General features: G+C 47.5%; 1 protein-coding gene across 1 annotated transcript; it reads right to left on the bottom strand.

Moving 5' to 3' along the window:
- Positions 1-3239: 3239 nt before the first annotated feature.
- Positions 3240-12308, bottom strand: naa60 (N-alpha-acetyltransferase 60, NatF catalytic subunit). The gene is made up of 6 exons (XM_070543034.1): positions 12080-12308; positions 10238-10353; positions 9886-10015; positions 5853-5949; positions 4708-4942; positions 3240-3627 (listed from the first exon to the last, which is right to left on the bottom strand). The coding sequence occupies exons 2-6, from the start codon at positions 10345-10347 to the stop codon at positions 3471-3473; spliced, it is 729 nt and encodes a 242-aa protein (XP_070399135.1). The 5' UTR covers positions 10348-10353; positions 12080-12308; the 3' UTR covers positions 3240-3470.
- Between the last annotated feature and the right edge of the window lie 1651 nt (positions 12309-13959).

The following is a 13959-nucleotide window of genomic DNA, read 5'->3' as shown; positions in this document are numbered from 1 at the left end:
AGCATATCATATCTAATAAGACTTCCTCTTCACCGGGATTAGTTCGTCCCTCACAAGCTTCCCACGTCTTCTGCCATCTGCTGGATGATCTCGGTGCTGCATGAGGGGAAGTACCTACATTATTCATCGTTATTAAAGTTGTGCATTTAAATAATTAAATTATTAACAGATAGTTATGTCAGACACTTTATTAGGTACATCTGTTCTTTAACGCAAATATCTAATCAGCCAATCAGAGAGTAGCACTTATTCATCTAGATGTTCAGTGAGCATCAGAGCAGAGAAGAGGTACTCAAACGGGTTGTTGGTACCAGACGGGCGGGTCTGAGGGTGTCAGAACCTCCTTATCTGCTGAGATTTGAACCCACAACCATCTCTAGGGTCAGAGGTCAGCCTGGTTCTAGATGATAGAAAGCCAACAGCAGCTCTGGTTTCTACCAAGGCCTGCAGAAGCACACCAGCTGCTCCAGATGGACTCCGGCAGCAGAAGACCACTCCAGCTGTTTCTCCTGTCAGCTAAGAACAGAAACATGAGGCTACCATTCCCACAGGATCAGCAGAACCGGACCAGGAGGGTCTGGAAACCCTCTGCTGGTGTAGTGTTGGAAACACCAAAGCAATGCCAGTAGAATAACTGTTTATTGTTGAAATGCGTTATTTCAGATCTTAAATACACAAACGAATCTACTGATGAGTTAATGATGATTTTAATATCAGTTATGTCACATTTTAACATCAGTAGGTGACAGGTGAGCATCCTGCGCCCTGGCTGCTTGACCATGGGGATGTCCCTTTGGGTGACTCTCACCCGGGATCGAATCCCGCCGGGCCCAAGCGTCGCCCGCTCATCACAAGTGTATTCACAATGACAGTTAGATCATACTTAGACCACATGTCAACTGAAATTATTTCTTTCACTGGGTCTGTTAGATGTGACGTCAAGGGACTTTGTTAACGCCTCCTACATTTTCTGGCCTCTGATTGGTCCAACACGGACTCTTAAAATAGGGAGACACTTCCTCTGATGTTGAATTCCAGTCAAAATGCTGAACACCACCTCTTGTGAGATCCAGCAGATCTCCCAATAGAACACGACTAGCAGCGTTGAACCACCCTTCTCCAAAACCAGTTTTAACCTGCAACCATCAGCCTCCAGCAGCAGTGCCCGGGGTATCTGGCTGACCAGCCGTGTGGATTTGAGGGGCCCACCAGTAGTCCTATCGCTCACCTTGTTGAGACGACTTCGCTTTGCCAGCCACCACGGGTATCGTAGACCTGCACACCTGTTAGGCGTTTGATTCTGTAATGCTCTTAATTTCTATATGTTGGGTAATTGTAGGACCTGCTCAAAGACGAGATGACACCTCTCCAGCGGTTTGTATCCGTGTGGTCGTTTGTGCTCTTCGTCAGGAAGGCTGGACAGCGATCCTGTTCCTCTTGCAGACAAAAACCCCGTTTTGGGTTCTAAACTTTATTTAAAGGGACAATGTGTAGTTTTTATCCTTAATCTGGAAATATCCATCAAAATGTTGTTGAAAATGAAATAAATGATGCCCAGGTGTAGAAAAATATTGGTGGCTTCTTTACATATAACCATAAAAATCAGGTCTACGTGTGAGTGGGTCCAAGTTTTCAGGCGATGACATATTAGACGCCATGTTTCCTTCTACGGGAGACCATGAGGGCAAAAATGCATTTACTGATTTGTAACAAACGATTACACAACTTTCAACATTCATAAACGTTGTTTTACACTTTTACCTCTTCAGCAGTTGCCAGTGATGAAAGGGAGTCTGGTGTGCTTGTTAAACTTTCTGAAGTTTGCACTCCCCAGGGTTTTTTGCCCCTAATGGGCATCCGTTGGTAAGGTCTTACTCCACCACAAAAATACAGCTTGCTTGCAACAATTTAGCTGTCTACTGCCCCCTATTGCAAGGAAAAATACGCACAGTCACTTTTAAGTGCAGACGAGCTCACTTCTTCACAACTGTGGAGATTAAACTCCCTGCTAGCTACACAGAGAGACCGAGTGTTAGTGATGACAGTCCAGGGCAGGAGGGACTCCAGACTTCCTGGATGGGGAGGAGCGGGTCATGATGATGCAGCAACAACCCCATCCAGCTGTCTGCAGCTACTTTGTAGATCAGCAGAGGATCTGCAGCTGAGACAGGAAACCGTACGCATGAAGCCAAAAACCGCTCCAGGGAGATTCTTCATTAGGAAAACACAATCAAAGCTCCAAAGAGAGGAGTTTGAATGATACAGGACCTTTAGAGTTAAATGCAAATAGAAGTGATAGCCTTCTAAAATCATGAATGAAAGAGTTAATCATTCCATAAAAGGTCAAAACTATTTAATAAAGTCCCGAAAAACAGACCGACCTCGAGTTCGCTAAACCTGATTTATTGCATTAACAATGTGAAATGGTTTGGAGCCACCTTCCATGGACAGGACAGGTGAGAAATGTTTATTACAATGAACCCCCCCCCCCCCCCCCCACACACACACACACACACGTTAAAAAATCTGGATTAAAACAATGAAACCATCAGACTGAGCGACTGGAACACCGGGGCAGAGGTCTACAATCCTGACAGACCTGAACAGAGCTCGTTTTAGCTTTACTCCATGGAAGTGCCGCTCTGCATCAGCGCTCAGACATGAACAGACCTGTGGAAACATACGGACGCCCACCCAAGTACAGGATGTCTGTCTGGGAACATTACGGGACTTTCATTTTATTTTGTTTACGAGCCGACATAAAAACTGTGACTGGGCCGTACTCTAAAACAAACCTAAAAGCCACCTCTTCAGTGTGGATGGCTCAGAAAGGAAGTTCTGGAAACATCTTCACTCTTTTGAACGGTCGGCATCCCTACTCTGTATCCGGCTATAGAAGTTTTATTCTGAAAGGAAACAGCCGCTCTGCGCGTTTGAAGGGATGACCCCAGGTCCTACTGAACCAGTCAGTCAGCGAGTTTGTTCCAATCAAAAAGCCTCCTCACAGGAGACCAAAGGTCAAAACGCCCTCGTTTCCTGTCAAGCTGACGGACGGCGATGGAGATGCAGTCTTTAAAAAGGGACGACCAACAGCATACACTAGGACAGGCATACACGAGTAGATAAATTTATATATTAGCTAAATATGTTATGTACAAATAGTATACATAGTATTGCTAGGGCAGAGCCAGACCTCTTCCTGTGACCTCTAACCTCTGACCCTGTACTTCGCTGGGCCTGAAGGGGTAATATATAAGATAAGGTGACAGGTGCGTATGCCACTAAAAACAAACACAGGCCAGCACGAGGGACAGAACAGAATTAAATGTGAGCCGAGTCGGGGCCGTGAGCCTCAGAGGTCACGTTGAACCTGAGTCCTGAGCAGGAAGCCACACGACATGTGGGTTAGGGGTAGACTCTTGTCAGCTCTGTACGGGGAAGACTGCCAGCCGAGGTCCTGAACAGGAGAGTCACATGGTTCTGCTGTACTGGATGCCGGTCTTGGAGGCGATGTTGGACCAGGGCAGCAGGGAGCGCAGCAGCGACTGGGCCTGGCGGTACAGCCTCTGAGAGATGGAGCAGGGGTTCAGGCTGGCCAGAGTGGAGCCGATGTGCTGGATGTAGTCAGTGGAGCAGGAAGTTAAAGAAAACACGTCTGACTGAATTTATGTGTCAGTTTTCATTTTGGCTCCTGATGCAAACCATAGTGGACCTCCATCACTCTGTTAGTTTAAAGGCACCCCCGGAGGTCTTGGCTTGCTTTTAGCACCCCCTAGTGTCCATTCAGTAGAACCAAAAATGAAATGTATCTCGGCGCTGTGCGTTTGTCTTTTTAACACCTTAATCTAACAGCTGCAACGCCCCCCAGCCTTCATTAGTGTCTACAGGGGCGACTCATCACTAAATTAAACAAATCAGCCGTGTTCCAGATCTAAAATGTGCAGGAAGCGTGCTGGAACCAGACTGCAGCGCCTGGTATGTCAGCTCCATTTCTAAGTCCACAGGTGGCAGCCCACCACTCTGAAGTTGCAAGTGTGTGAATATTCTGGCCACAGGGGGGCGATAGGGGCCGGGTGGCCTTTCATTAAGCCTGTAAAGGGTCATTTTTGCACAAACTCGCCCAAGAAAATGATTTAAAAACATGAAAAAGTTACATATTATCCCTTTAATGTTGAACTCTGATGTGTCAGCGAGTTTACACGCACACCTGAGTTGATCTAAAGTGATAAACTAGTTCATGTGTACGTTAGAAAACCGAGTGAAGTGCTTTCCACTCCGGTACAGCAGGTGGCGACTTGCGCCCTTGGTGTCGGCATTCTGTGGTTAGCTTATAGCAAGGGAAGTAGTAAACAAGCGCTGGCGGGAGTGATGCAGGCGGAGATAAACAGGATGTGGATGGAAAACAACAACGCTGCTGCAGCGCAGCTCATCTGGGACGTTCTGGATGGTCTCGTGGACTTACACGTGTAACCGTGTGGCCGTGGTGTTACAAGAAGATTGCTTCTGTGGTCTCTTCACTTCCAGAAGTTACCGGCCGCAGCTCAACGGAGCCGTTTATGCAGAGAGTCGGTTTCCTACCGCATCTCTGGAGGCTTCAGCACGATTAACCAGAAAAATAGTTCAGTTCCTGATGCACATGTAAACACCGAGTGCCACAGAGACAGATAAACAGAAGAAATCTGATTTCCTGCTTTAACAAAAGGATATAATATAGTCCAGGGAGGATGGCCCCCGTTAATGTAGAGCACATATGTGAACCCGTCTTTGAGGACGCCGCGGATGGAGTAGTAGTAGGGCAGGTAGTGGTGCTGCCTGAAGTCCCTGTTCTCGTAGAAGTGGATGGCAGTGTTGTTGGAGGTGAGGACGTGCAGGTAGATGGCCTTACAGTGGTCCTGGGCGGTGGTGGAGATGTGCTCCTTCAGGCTGTCCAGCAGCAGGGAGCCTGGGGGGGGGGGGGGGGGGGGGGAGGAGGAGGACAGAGACATCGGGATGAAGGGTCTATAGCAGCCACAGATCATACCAGACTCATCTGTGAAGGATCGCTGCCTGGATGGCCTCAGTTCAGTCCCACAGGACTGATAAGCTAACAGCTAGTCTGAACCAGCCAACCGGAGTATGAGCAGTCGTCGGGTTAGGGTCTAACTTTTATGGTTGTTAATTTCACACCTAAATGACCAAAATCTTACCAGGAAACGTTCATCCACAGCTCCGTTCTTCACTGTGGAAACGTCTGGGAATAAAACGTTCGTTTTACGCTCCATCTCCTCTCGTTTCCTCTGTGGGCTCATCGTGGGAACCCTACTTAACCACGTATGGATGCTGATTTTGTATTTGTATGTACACCTTTAAAATGATGCAGGTCAACATTTAATCTTCTGTGTGATTAACAGACATATGAGTGATCAGCTACTTGTGCTTGCTAGGAGTTAAGAGATTATTTTCAACTCAGAGATGGAGGAAACCAAACCAGATGTTTTCACCCCACATAAAAACACGGACTGAGTCGCTCCAGGGTGTGTAAAAGTCTCCATGAAATTTAGAGTGCAATCAAGACTGTGATTAAACTAGCCGTTAGCTCATCAGTCCTGAAGAGCATTACTGTTTCTCTGAGCTGAGGCTGTTCATGAATCCATCTACGGCAGGTAAGATGATCATTTAAACTTCATCTGGTCCGAAACGCCTCCTAATCTCCGCTCATCTATAATCCAGGGTTTTCTGCTCCAGCTGATACGAGAACTGAAGCAACAGTATTTACAGATGAAGACTCGGGCGGAGGAAGGTCCGGCTCAAACTTCCATCTGAGCTGCACCGAAGAAAACGAGGAACACGTCGTGTCCGTATGAAGACTTTACCTATTCCATGTTTCCTGAACTCCTTCACCACACCCAGGCTGAGGATGTAGGCTACCTGTGTGTCCACGGGAAAACTGGAGGCCAGGATGTCTCCATCCTGAAAAACACACGCGCACACACACACACACACACACACACACACACACACACACACACACGCACGCACGCACGCACGCACGCACGCACGCACGCACGCACGCACGCACGCACACACGCACACACACACACACACACACACACACACACACACACACACACACACGCACACAGTTTTACCGTTGCAGCCTTTAGGAAGTTAAATCCTGTGACCAATCAGGGATCTACAGACTTGGTACTCCACGTCCAATCAGAAGTCAGAAGATGTTCCGACGTTCCCGTCCAGGCCCGGTTTACCGGTCTGTCTGGATCTCGGTCTGAACGAACGACTCACGGGGAACACGAATGAAAATCCTGCTCTAAGGTCAGCTGGTGATGAACGTAGGTGGCGTAGATGGCAGAAGCTCAGGGTCTTTCTAAGACTTTTTCATTCAGCGACGACAAGAATGATGAAAAATAACCTGATAAATGTGATAAACTACCAGCACGCATCGCCTTTCATTCAGATTAGCAACAATTATCTGAAATTATAGAACTAAAAACAAAATAAACAGAATCATAAAAGAGTGAATAGTTCCGGGACGTGTGTCATCTACTCCATCCACCCATCCATCATCCATCCATCATCCGTCCACCCATCCATCATCCATCCACCCATCTATCCATCCATCATCCATCCATCCACCCATCCATCCATCATCCGTCCACCCATCCACCCGTCCATCATCCGTCCACCCATCCATCATCCGTCCACCCATCATCCATTCATCCATCCATCCACCCACCCATCCATCATCCGTCCACCCATCATCCATTCATCCATCCATCCACCCACCCATCCATCATCCGTCCACCTGTCCACCCATCCATCCACCCACCCATCCATCCATCATCCGTCCACCCGTCCACCCACCCATCCATCCATCATCCGTCCACCCGTCCACCCATCCATCCACCCACCCATCCATCATCCGTCCACCCATCCACCCGTCCACCCATCCATCCACCCACCCATCCATCATCCGTCCACCCATCCACCCGTCCACCCATCCATCCACCCATCCATCCATTCTTCCATCCATCATCCGTCCACCCATCATCCATCCATCCATCCATCCACCCACCCATCCATCATCCGTCCACCCATCCACCCACCCATCCATCCGTCCATCCATCCATCCATCCATCATCCGTCCACCCTTCCACCCATCATCCGTCCACCCATCATCCATCCATCCATCATCCATCCACCCACCCATCCATCATCCGTCCACCCATCCACCCGTTCACCCATCCATCCATCATCCATCCACCCATCCATCCATCCATCATCCGTCCACCCATCCACCCATCCATCCGTTCACCCATCCATCCATCATCCGTCCACCCATCCACCCATCCATCCGTTCACCCATCCATCCATCATCCGTCCACCCATCCACCCATCCATCCGTTCACCCATCCATCCATCATCCATCCACCCATCCATCCATCATCCATCCACCCACCCATCCATCATCCGTCCACCCATCCATCCATCATCTGTCCACCCATCCATCCATCCATCCACCCATCCATCATCCATCCACCCGTCCACCCATCCACCCGTTCACCCATCCATCCATCCATCCACCCATCCATCCATCATCCGTCCACCCATCCATCATCCGTCCACCCATCATCCATTCATCCATCCATCCACCCACCCATCCATCATCCGTCCACCCATCCACCTGTCCACCCATCCATCCACCCACCCATCCATCCACTCACCCATCCATCCATCCACCCATCCATCCACCCACCCATCCATCATCCGTCCACCCATCCATCCACCCACCCATCCATCATCCGTCCACCCATCCGTCCACCCATCCATCCACCCACCCATCCATCCATCCATCCATCATCCGTCCACCCATCCATCATCCGTCCACCCATCCATCATCCGTCCACCCATCATCCATCCATCCATCCATCCACCCACCCATCCATCATCCGTCCACCCATCCACCCACCCATCCATCCGTCCACCCATCCATCCACCCATCCATCCATCCATCCATCATCCACCCACCCACCCATCCATCATCCGTCCACCCATCCACCCATCCATCCGTTCACCCATCCATCCATCATCCATCCACCCATCCATCCATCATCCATCCATCCACCCATCCATCATCCGTCCACCCATCCACCCACCCATCCATCCGTCCATCCATCCGTCCACCCATCCATCCATCCATCCATCATCCGTCCACCCTTCCACCCATCATCCGTCCACCCATCATCCATCCATCCATCATCCATCCACCCACCCATCCATCATCCGTCCACCCATCCACCCGTTCACCCATCCATCCATCATCCATCCACCCATCCATCCATCATCCGTCCACCCATCCACCCATCCATCCGTTCACCCATCCATCCATCATCCGTCCACCCATCCACCCATCCATCCGTTCACCCATCCATCCATCATCCGTCCACCCATCCACCCATCCATCCGTTCACCCATCCATCCATCATCCATCCACCCATCATCCATCCACCCACCCATCCATCATCCGTCCACCCATCCATCCATCATCTGTCCACCCATCCATCCATCCACCCATCCATCATCCATCCACCCGTCCACCCATCCGTCCACCCATCCACCCGTTCACCCATCCATCCATCCACCCATCCATCCATCATCCGTCCACCCATCCATCATCCGTCCACCCATCATCCATTCATCCATCCATCCACCCACCCATCCATCATCCGTCCACCCATCCACCTGTCCACCCATCCATCCACCCACCCATCCATCCACTCACCCATCCATCCATCCATCCATCCATCCACCCATCCATCCATCATCCGTCCACCCATCCATCATCCGTCCACCCATCCATCCACCCACCCATCCATCATCCGTCCACCCATCCATCCACCCACCCATCCATCATCCGTCCACCCATCCATCCACCCACCCATCCATCCATCCATCCATCATCCGTCCACCCATCCATCATCCGTCCACCCATCATCCATCCATCCATCCATCCACCCACCCATCCATCATCCGTCCACCCATCCACCCACCCATCCATCCGTCCACCCATCCATCCACCCATCCATCCATCCATCCATCATCCACCCACCCACCCATCCATCATCCGTCCACCCATCCACCCATCCATCCGTTCACCCATCCATCCATCATCCATCCACCCATCCATCCATCATCCATCCATCCACCCTCTAAACGACGAATGAGCCACACGTGTGCTGTAGATCTTTTCAGGGTCTCCAGAGCCTTTAGAATCAGGGTTAACTTTATTTTACTAAACTACTGTTATGCTGTTTAGCTTGAACACGCGTTTCTGTTTTACTCCCTTAAAAGACAAACATAATATTTATTATTTGTACCATTATCGGATGGACTAACTTCCAGTAAGGCTGTAGGTTTAATCTGGATGAGAAAGGCTCGGCGCTGCTGAGAAACACATTTAAAGTCGAGGCTGGACTTTTTCATGTGAAACGACTGAAAAACGACGGATTATTAAAGTTTTGTTATAAAATACAAAAGATGAACCGAACCCACCCGACCTAAAGCTGGAGGCAGCCATCTTATATTTGTGTCTCAGTGATTTTATTTATTTTCCCCTTTGAAATAAAACAGATCTTTGCTGTTTTAGTTCATCTTTTGTGTCTAAGAACAGAAATTAAATAGCCACTCGTGTTTATTAGCAGTGAGATAATCCAGTTACTGAAACACGCACGCACCAACACAACTAGCTGTTCTTCTGTCACCCATTTCTGCCCTTTTCCTGTCTAATTCCCTCTGTTGGGTCCAACTAGCCCACTTAACGATGGCTTCACGTGTGACTAGCAGACCCCGACCCATACCTCACCTCCAGAGGGACATAGCAGAACCCACCTCTTTGTGTACTTTGGTTCGGTTTTTGATCTCGGCCACGATCATTCCTACGATGCTCCCTCTGAAGGTGGCAGCGAGGGAGAAGAACTTCTTGTTGGAAGTGATATCTTGGTACCATGAGTCTGGGTACCTGGCGGCAGGGGTCAGCATGGTGAATAATCACTGTAACACAACCTATATACCCAAATCACACCAGTATCGGCCCTGGGAACCAGAACCGGTGCATCTCTAACGTTAACTAAACACTGAAGACAAACCTGTTGAGTGCACACAATTGATTTTTAAAGTGAAATGAACACTGATGGTTTCAACTGTGCCCAGTGGTCGTACACAAACAAAACAAAGCTCTTACTCGATTGGGAACCAATCCCCACAGAGCAGCTTGACACTGCCTATGTCATTGTGGCAGAGGAAACGGAGCTGGATTTCACTGAGAGCTGTGGGAGGCACCACGTCACTCATTCACACCTGTACAAACCAACACAAGTAGCTAGTTAGTGGTCAGGTTCAGGTCGGGTCACACCTGGGACAGGTGTTAAACAACAGGGCAACTCAAACCAAATGATTACAAAATAAAAGCTCAAACCTGCCAAAACAATGTGCTAAACTTTATGTCCAGGTGTTCGCCCAGAAAAGGTCTCTTTGTGTTTAGACCTGATTAATTACAAAGCCACAGCTCAGACCGCAGCAGTAACTTTACCAGGATGAACTGTTTTCATAATCACAGCACCAGGAATACTCCTCCTCGATTTCTTCCCATTTAAATCACGTTTCTTTAAACTAACTCGGTAGAATCAGTTCCTTCGATCAGTCCCAGCCAGTGGGAGCAAATTACACATCCTGACCATTTAGAGGTCTAGCCAATCAGAACAAGTCAACTCAAGTAGAAATGCATCAACTACACCATTATTCTGACTTTACCAGTCACCTCCCTGGAAACTTTGACACAATCCTCTTTAGAACGGATTCATTTCCAGTTTTAGTGCACAAATCTGATAAGGTTTCCCTGTCAGGAAACTATGTAGTTACAGTCCTGCCATACAAGTCAGACGCAAAAACAAAACAAGCCTGAAGGAGTTCTGCCATGTTGTGGAGTTGCTAACGGTTAGCTTCTGCTCTCTCCTGGGCGCTAAAGCAACAACAGGCTTCCAACTAGTACTGATACTTACAACTGGTACTTATACTTACAACTGGTACAGTCAAGTCACATTTATTTATAGAGCACTTTAAATACAACGCTGTCGCCCAAAGTGCTGAACATATAAAACCTAAGTGAAGTTACAGCTACTTTCCTACAACTAGTACTGATACTTACAACTAGTACTGATACTTACAACTGGTACTGATACTTACAACTAGTACTGCTCTGTTACAATTCGACCACAAAGCAAAAATAAGAGCTTATCCAATTATTTGATTAATTGATAAGATTACTGCAGCAGATAAATTGATCATTAAAGTGACTGATAGCTGCAGCCCTAACCAGAACACAACTCCTCAGCTATCCTCATCAAGACCTTGCTGAAGCACCCGGTGAAAAGCTTCTATACCTCCACAGGTCTGTCACCATCAGGACCACCTGCCTTTACCCTCTTCATCCTCACTAACAGTCACCTCTTCTAATCTCATGATCCTCTTCATCAGTTAATGCAAGAAATAAGCAGCTGTAGATGTTTTTCAGACTAGACACCTGCATCATGAACATAAGAAAAAACGTGTGTGATTCACCCTGAAAAACCCTGGTTTAAGCATACAACCGAGTAAAGGCTTTGAAGACGGGACCAGATGGAGGAAGACGATGCTCTCTAATCTATCTAGAACCACATATAAAAGATAAAGTTAATACTTTTGTAACTGAAAGGCATCGGAAAAGACGGCCGTGAGCTCCAACACACAAAGTGATGTCAGCGTTTTAAGCAGTTGTAACGCAAGCGCGCTATAAACCACACAACACAAGAACAAACCCTGTAACTGGCTTTAGAGAGCAGGAAATGGCTCAGTCCTGGGAGCGAACCGTATGCAAACATCGTAAAATGGTTTGAATGTGCTACTGAGCCCGGAACTGTGGCGATAAAGGCTTGCTACATTCGATTTGGTAATAAAACATAGAATTAAATAATAAACTAGCATACACGTAAGACTAGAAATGCAAGTATTAATCTGCTACATTAATTCACATGTATTAAGAACTTACCTGCTAATTAGCACCTTGGCTAACGTTAGCTAACGGGCTAACGCTCGGCTGCTAGGCGCTCGCGCTGGAGAAAAGTCGGGCAGAACTTATCAGGCTACCCTGTCAGACCTCCGGATTTAGCATTATACCGCATCGGTTTGTCCCCGAATCTAAAAGCCGTTTGATTAATGTCTAAGACCAAGCAGCCCGCTACTATGCTTCTCTCCTCAGAATACAGATTAATGTTTACTTCCGGTTTTGGCCAATCGCGTAACCGAGCTCTTCTTCTAGGATTCCTCCAACGTCTGGAAAACAAACATGGCGACGCATTACTGCCACACATTGGACTGATGTTCAGCTGTGGTTCTCAACTCTTCCACTCAAATCACACCGTCCTGTGTCATTTTCTCGATGCACGGAACACATACGCTATTCATTCCCTACACACTACACGTTTCTGTTTCCTCACAAAAGTTTCAATGAATAACAGGAGAGTGTAGGGAGTGCAGCAGCGCACCCTAGTGGACAAAATGTGTACCCATTTCAAACTGGCAAAATAAAAACCAAACAAATAAACCTTTTGTTTAGTAAAAGCATACATCTCCATAATATTTTCACATTAATGTGTGAATCGTGCTTAACAGTAAACTAAAGTTGGATTTTGTGTAATTTTCATTTACAATTATAAGTGCACTAATAAAGGAATCATGGGAAAAAACAGATGTAGCCACATGTTTAGCCACATTTTCTACTTTCATCAATAAAACAATAAAAAGGGGAGTTTCTGATTTTTATTATCACATTTTCACCAATCTGAATTACGAAATTACATTGTGTTTAAACGTTAAATTATAAATCACAATAGTTTTTAAAACATTCATACTTCAATGTACATATGAATATATGAATATTTATGCTGAATATATAATTATATTTTATATTTGTGTGCATCTGTTTAAACATAGTTCCTCTGAGCGCTTCCTGCACTGATGAAATATCCATGATTGAACAGATTCACTGTCTTACCTGGAGGACTCATCAGAATGAATCAAAATCAGAATGAATTTTATTGCCAGCGCTCCTTTCAGAGCGTAGGAACTTGACTCCATAGTACAACCTGACCAAGGTTACACACACACACACATGTAGACAGGACAGATACAGGCAGACCATGGGAGCAGCCATTGACGGCGCTCCTTTGTAGATGAGTAAGGGAATACATGAGGAAAGTTCAGGGAGGGAGAAAAAAAAGGCATTAACAGGGTTACACCAGCAGGGTGTAGCACTCCAATGCAAAAAAACACCCGACATGTAAGCAACAACGTCACAGTTCACAACATGAGACCCGGCAGGTAGGGGGGAGGGGCTGGGATCCTGGTTCCCAGCCAAAGTTAAAAAACATAAATAAATAAAAATAAATATCCATTCATCCATCCATCGCAAGGGAAGCAGCCTAAGCAAAGATGCCTAGAATTCCCTCTCCAACCACTGGGTCTTCCTTAACGTCTCCTCCCGGTTGGACATGCCTGGAAAAGGGAAAGGGAGGTGTCCAGGAGGCATCCAAGACCTGGATGGTGGGAGCTTTCTTCAGCTGAATGAAGATAAGGCTGAGATCCTCATCTGTGCCCCAGACAAGCTGGTTCCCAAAGTCAGAGACTCTCTTGGTCAGCTTGCTTCCCACACCAAACCTTCTGTCAGGAATCTTGGCGTGACCTCTGACCCAGCTCTCACCCTGGATTCTCATGTCAGTTCTCTTGTTGGCTCTTCCTTCTTCCATCTCAGGAACGTTGCTAAGCTGAGTCCCATTCTGTCCCGCTCTGAACTTGAGACAGTTCTCCACACCTTCATCTCCTCACGCTTAGACTACTGTAACTCTCTTTTCACGTGTCTGAGCAGAACCT

This window comes from Nothobranchius furzeri, chromosome 12 (genome assembly GCF_043380555.1).
Source record: "Nothobranchius furzeri strain GRZ-AD chromosome 12, NfurGRZ-RIMD1, whole genome shotgun sequence".
Taxonomy (NCBI): Eukaryota; Metazoa; Chordata; class Actinopteri; order Cyprinodontiformes; family Nothobranchiidae; genus Nothobranchius; species Nothobranchius furzeri.
Note: the sequence above shows the minus strand (reverse complement) of the source record. Positions and strands in the feature narration are given on the sequence as shown.

Excerpts from the sequence above, each read along its gene's own strand:
- naa60 (XM_070543034.1), bottom strand. The coding sequence starts at position 10,347 with ATGAGTGACGTGGTGCCTCCCACAGCTCTCAGTGAAATCCAGCTCCGT. Across the intron at positions 10,016-10,237 it reads GGGGATTGGTTCCCAATCGA|GTACCCAGACTCATGGTACC; the intron begins GTAAGAGCTTTG and ends CCCTGCCGCCAG. Across the intron at positions 5,950-9,885 it reads GAACCAAAGTACACAAAGAG|GATGGAGACATCCTGGCCTC; the intron begins GTGGGTTCTGCT and ends TGTGTTTTTCAG.